The sequence below is a fragment of the Chrysochloris asiatica genome, unplaced genomic scaffold (assembly GCF_000296735.1).
Source record: "Chrysochloris asiatica unplaced genomic scaffold, ChrAsi1.0 scaffold00109, whole genome shotgun sequence".
In the NCBI taxonomy this organism is placed as follows: Eukaryota; Metazoa; Chordata; class Mammalia; order Afrosoricida; family Chrysochloridae; genus Chrysochloris; species Chrysochloris asiatica.
This window is the reverse complement of record NW_006408627.1, coordinates 9,830,845-9,837,252: the sequence shown is the minus strand read 5'-3', so window position 1 is coordinate 9,837,252 and position 6,408 is coordinate 9,830,845. Positions and strand designations below refer to the sequence as shown.

General features: G+C 42.0%; 1 protein-coding gene across 1 annotated transcript in view; it reads left to right on the top strand.

Moving 5' to 3' along the window:
• Positions 1-6,408, top strand: part of FAM13A (family with sequence similarity 13, member A) — a 460,082-nt gene that overhangs the window by 40,593 nt on the left and 413,081 nt on the right. Inside the window, exon 3 of the mRNA XM_006867777.1 lies at positions 2,608-2,760. Coding sequence (XP_006867839.1) covers positions 2,608-2,760 — 153 coding nt within the window. The remainder of the gene's footprint in view (positions 1-2,607; positions 2,761-6,408) is intronic.

The window sequence follows — 6,408 nt, the reverse complement described above, 5'->3', positions numbered from 1 at the left end:
TACCACAATTTGTTTATCCATTCTTCAGTTGATGGGCACTTTGGCTGTCTCCACCTTTTTGCTATGGTAAATAGTGCTGCTATAAACATTGGTGTGCATACGTCTTCTGCTGCTATCCATTATTTCTTTGCAGACGTTTACTAACCCTCATAATTTCAGCTGTCAGTCACTGTAGCCTTTACAATTATAGGTGCCCAAGAATCTTTTGATATTAACAAGAATCTAAGCCTCAGCCTTGCTGCCTGAGTGTCTGTATGTGCTGATGGAAGAAGGCTAACTATTCATTTGCAGGCTTTTGAACAGTCTGTTTGTTTTCAGCCACTTGCATCACTTGTAATTGTCTTTGAAATCTCATTATTCCGTCATCTTTGTTCTTTTTTTGTCCTTGAATACTTATTCTTTAAAATCATTATTTTATTGGTATTTCAGTGGAATCTTGGACAGATTAGATAAACTCATGTGATCAATACATTGTATTTAAGTGGAATTTCTCATTTGCCTTTTTTTTTTTCTCTCCACACTTGATTTTATATGGAGCAGAATTTTGTAATAGCAGCTGTGCAAACAAGATGTGAGAGTTAACTGCCTGTGAATTTTAGCTTATGCGTGCATTAATGCCTTTTGGTAATTAAGACAATGTCTGAGTTTTTCAATCTCCAACTTTTTGGTCGACAGTTGAGAGCATATTAACCATTTGCACCAACCAGGGCCTTAATTTCCTAAGGCTGCCGTAAGGAACAGTATATGGTGGGTGACTTTAGAGAACAAAATTTGTTTTGACATATTTTAGATGGGTGTTGTTGTCGAGTTGGTTCCAACCTACAGTGACCCTGTATAGTATTTCCAAGGAGCAACTGATGAGCTTGATCCATCAACCTTTCAGTACAAAGCAACTTTGCTGTCCACCGCATTAACCCACAGTGCCACACCAGGGCACTTAGATGGGTAGAAGTCCCAATTCACTTCAGCTTCTGCTAACTGATGGCAATCTATAGGTTCCTGGACTTGTAGATTGCTTTGCTTCCGTCATCACACAGCATCTTCCTTCTCCAGTATGTGTGTGTGTTTATGTGATACCTATCAGTAGTGATTATATTTATGACAACTGGTGTGGCACTGTTGGATAGGCACTGGACTTCGAACCACAAAATCGGCAGTTTAAACCCACCAAGCTGCTCCTTGGAAACCCTACATGGAATCGATATGAGTCGGAACCGATTCCACAGCACTTAACAACATTCTGATATTTGCAGCTGTGTTTCTTCATTTTGAGTGTTGCCCCACGACAAAATGAAGGCCCTGAAAGCTTTACTCCATTCACACCATTATGGTTAACTCTACTTTGAAGAGGCAGCTCTTTCCCGGTAGTAATTGGAGTGCCTTCCAACCTGAGGAGCTCATATTTTGGCACTTTATCTGACAGTGTTCTCCTGTTAGTCATATTTTCAAACAAAACAAAGAGATGAGTTTGAGGACTAAGGTGTACCTGACCCAAGCCATAGTATTTTCAGTCACCTCATGCATTTTTGTTTATTTGTTACAAATGCCTAAGTTTTGTGAGCAAGGGGACAGAAGGCAGAGAAGGTGCTGTATATAGCTGGTACAGACTGGATGCTGGACACCACACAGAGAGAAAGACAGACACGACATGGTCTGCTCAGTAGGGCAGGTCAAGCGTCATTCTGAGGCTAGTAACACTTTGTTGGTGAGTGAAAGCCTACAGAGGGTCTTATACAGTGCTGGGGAGACCCGGACACACCGGAGGCTCCCTGGTCCAAGGTTTCTGGGTGATGGTGGTGGCATTAGTTCTGGGCTCAGCTCAGGTCACTCAGGGCCTTGCGGGAAAACTCAGGCAGCACAAAGGTGTTCCAATGCACGTCTGAGTTGTAGCATCGCAGTTGCTTTTGCTCCACCTGAGTCTGTGTCAGTGGCTGCACAGGTGCCTGGAAGTTGGTGCCTCAGATCTTGAAACCAATCTGGCCACTGGGGTAGGAATGGTGCAGTAGGCATAGGCCACCACCCGTAAGAGCAATTTGCAGAACTGCCGCATCTCCTTGGTGAGGTCCAGGTGCAGCCACTGGCACTCACCTTGGCAGCAGAGAATTCCATCCTCCTTGAGGGAGGTTTTCATGAGCTGGGAATGGGATTCCTTGAAGAGACTCTCAGTGGGGCCTACGGGGTCTGAGGAGTCAGTGATGATAGCATGAAAAGCATCCTATTTCTGTTTCAGGAACTGAAAACTGTCACCCACGTGGAGGAGGGTCAGCTTTGAGCTGGAGTAGCCAACAGCCATGCTTGGCAGTAACTTCTTAGAGAGATGAATGACATCCTCATCATTTTGCACTGGACCATGGCCTCCATTGAGGGGTGCTGCACCACTTTACGCAGGACACACCTGTCCTTGCCCCCAATAAGCAGCACCTTTTGCAGGTTGGGGAGGCTGCAGAAGGGCAGGTTGGCAATCATTTCTTGGTAGGAGAACTCATCCCTCGCTGTGCACTGGATGACGCTGTCCAATACCAGCACGTTGCCAACGGTCTTACTGCAGAAGACCAGGATGTCATAGTACTGCGAGTGCTAATGGTGCAGTAGCTGTTCTAATTGCAGTGACAACACGTGAACACGTGGCCAGGCCACAGGCTGCAGATGTTAAGGAACCAGCTCTCTCAGATAGTGTCCAGGCTAGGGGCGGTGTGGGCGGTGGCATCGGGCTCCATAGCGGGCAGGCGGGCGGCTCGGGGCACAGACCTGGGACTGCAGGTGGCGCAGATCCACAGCACAATGGGACCAGCTCTGCCTTACCTCATATGCATTTGAAAGTTGCACAGTAAATACAGAAGATCATTAATGAGTCCATGCATTTGAGTTCTTGTGTTGGAGAATATTAAAAGTACCACGGACTGCCAGAAGAGCAAACAAATCTGAACTGGAGGAAGTACAGCTAGAATGCTCCTTTGAAGGGATGTGAGACTTCATCTCTTATACCTTGGGCATTTTATCAGGAGGGACCAATTCTTGGAAAAGGACATCATTCTTGGCAAAGCAGAGGGTTAACAAAAAAGAGGACCATTCCCAAGTTGATACAGTGGCAGCAACAGTGGTTTGAAATGTAAGAACAATTGTGAGAATAGCACAGAACTCGTAGTTTTGTTATTTTGTGAATAGGGTTACTATGATTCAGAGTTGAGTTGATGGAATCCTGGTGTGATGCTGTAGGATAAATACTGGACCTCAGGGTTAATGGGAACCACAAGTTCGGCAGTTCAAACCCACCAGGTGCTCCTTGGGAACCCTATACAGGGTTGCTATGAGTCAGAACAGACTCAAAGGTGATTAACAACAAATCCAATAAGGCCTCATTAACATAATAGAGAAACCCTGTTTACAAACAGGATCACATTGATAGATTCAGGCTTTGGGACCTCGATGTAACCTTTTTGGGGTTATGTTGTTGTTGTTATGTGTGGTGGAGTCAGTTCTGACCCACGATAGCTACCCTGTACAGGGTTTCCGAGGCTGTAAATCTTTACAGAAGCAGAAAACCTCATTTTTCTCCCACGGAGCGGCTGGTAGTTTCGAACTGCTGACCTTAAGTCTTGCAGCCAGATTCAATCCATAATAAACAAGAACTGTTTTTTCTTATGCAAAGTACGCTAATTACTCACATTAAGAAATACAAAACCAAACCCACTGACATGGAGTTATACCAACTCCTGACTACCCGAAGTAGGGTTTTTGAGACTGAATCTTTATGGGAGCAGACAACCTCATCTTTCTCTTATGGAACATTTTGTGAGTTTGAACCACTTGCCTTTTGATTAGCAGTCGTCTAATGCCTTACCCACATAACGGGTCATTTTTTCAGAGCAATGACTAATTATACAGAAATCTGATTAAATAGTCTTTCACTAGAACCTTGAGTTCTATTTTTCTTCATTACATGGTAAACTCAGTAACTCTGTGTCTTTTATCCACAGTATAAATTATGATGCCATTTTATTGTTTGAGTTTAACTGTGTGGTTTTAGCCTTGAAAATTTTGAAGTGCCGGCTAAATATTATTTATGAAATAACTGGTCCTTTCAAACTTCATTGGAAGCATGTGGCTTACTTTCCTAGGTTAATTCCTTTTTGCTGAGAAGTTTCTTTTCTTCTGAACTTACTCAGAAATTTCTGTTTTTATAAATAATAGAGTCATTATATAAAAGTCCAAATTTTAGCCTATTTCCATTTTCAGAATACACTTTTTAGGTTTTCTGTATGAAGTACAGATTTATAACTATTCTTTTTTTTTTTTTTTTTTGCTTAGGCAATGACTCAAGCCAGACAGAATTAAGGGATGACCATCTGCATGTCCCAAATTACGATCAATTAGATGTGTGGAACCCATTGGAAATGTGATGTCAGGAGATCCAGGTTTCCACCAGGATTTAGTAGCTGTTCATTTTGGTTTGACCCCCTGCTGAGAATTTGTCTTTCTACCCCAGATATACTGAAGCAGATCATCTACATTTTAATAAATACACAGGTGATTTTTATGCATACATAATAATCTTATTAAAATGTAGATTCTGATTCAGTGTATCTTGGGTGGAAATTCTCAGCAAGCCTGTCAAACCAGAGAACGTATTTGAAGCCCTGGTTTCTATATAGTGTATCATACATTTGGGCAACTTTATTCTACTTCTTTTTCCATCCTGATCCATGTGATTGGAAGAACCTTACATATATTTATAAACCCCATGATCGCCAATATTGTAGATCTTGATAAGTAGATGATCTTTTGTTTGCTGAGTATGCATATAAATCTTTATTTGTCTATAATGGCCTTTGACACTGTATTGTTGTTATTAAGTGCCTTTTGAGTCGATTCCAACCCATAGCCACCCTGTATAGGGTTTCTGAGGAGCAGCTGGTGAGCTTGAACCACTAACCTTGCAATTCAAATGGCTTTGCAGTCTGGCACATTAACCCACAGCATCACACTGTAGCTAGAACTAAGTAGTGGGTGGGGTTTTGCGAGTTTGAAAAGGGAAGGCATGACTGAGCAAAGTTGCTTTGTCTTAAAACAGCTGGTCTAGAAGTTTGTTTGTATGTGTGTGTGTGGTGGTGTTGCTGTTGGTGGAGGTGGTTGTGTGCTATCTGACTCACAGCGACCCTGTAACGGGTTTTTCAAGACTGTAAATCTTTATGGAAGCAGAAATCCTGATCTTTCTCCCTTGGAGTGACTGATTGATTCAAACTGCTAACCTTGAGGTTAGCAGCCCAGCTTGTATTCTACTACATTACCAGGGTTCCATGTGTGTGTGTACATTTATTGAAATCTCTCATCTCCTGTTGTCTTTTCAGGTATTCCCTTTATCCTTGAGAGCTTATTCCTTTTAAAAGTGCCTCTATTGTCATTTAGTGGGGTTTTAGAAGGAAAAGTTTGGTTACATGTTTACCTACTCATGGAAGACTGGCAGTTCACACATACCCAGATGTGCCTTGGAAGAAAGATGTGGCGTCTGCTTCCAAAAGGTCACAGCCATAATTCCATGGAGTGTAGCTCTACTCTACAACACATGGGTTTTCCGTAAGTCAGATTTAAATCAACGGCATCTGGTTAGGAAGAAAAGTCGATGAATTCATGTGATCCATTTGCTAATATCGTAGTCTGGGTTTTCTAGAGAAGCAAAACCAGTAAATCTTATATATGCAATTATGAAGATAGGGTCATGTAAAGGAAATGGTTCACATATTTGTAGAGGTAGACAAGTCCTAGTCTGTGGTCAGATGTCAGGCTGAAGGCTTCTGACTCATGTAGCTATAGGGCTGATGAACATACTGTAGGTCATATGACAGGAAGACATGATGGCTGATTTACAGGATTAGGAGGCACTAGAGCAGTCACTGAGTCAAGTCCAAGGAACCAGAGGTTGGATGACAAGCCAGAGGCAGAATACAGATCCAGCAGAAAACAAAGGAAGCTTTGCTTGAGTGTCCAATATATTGGAAATAGGCCACACTGCTAAAGAAGCTTCCTTTCAACTGATTGGCATCTCATAGCTGATCTCTTCATGGGGAATCACTACATCTTAATTTCCAAACCATTGAGAGTCCTGCCCCAGTCAAGTGGACCACAAACCTTTAACTATTACAGTCATCTTCAACTGAAAGATCTCATCTGGCTTTGTTTTTTTTTATATTTGATTTTAAAGCCAATAGAATTTTTTTCCTAATAGCTTTATTTAGATATAATTTACATACCGTAAAACTCGACTCCTCCGCCTGTTTTTAAAAAGCTTTTATTGTGAATTGAGTGATAGTTTACAGGGAGAACATGGGTTTTGTACTCATCCTATCATATTTTGTTTCATTGTACTAATTACAATCCCCTAATGAGATGGATTGGCCAGGTGGCATCATT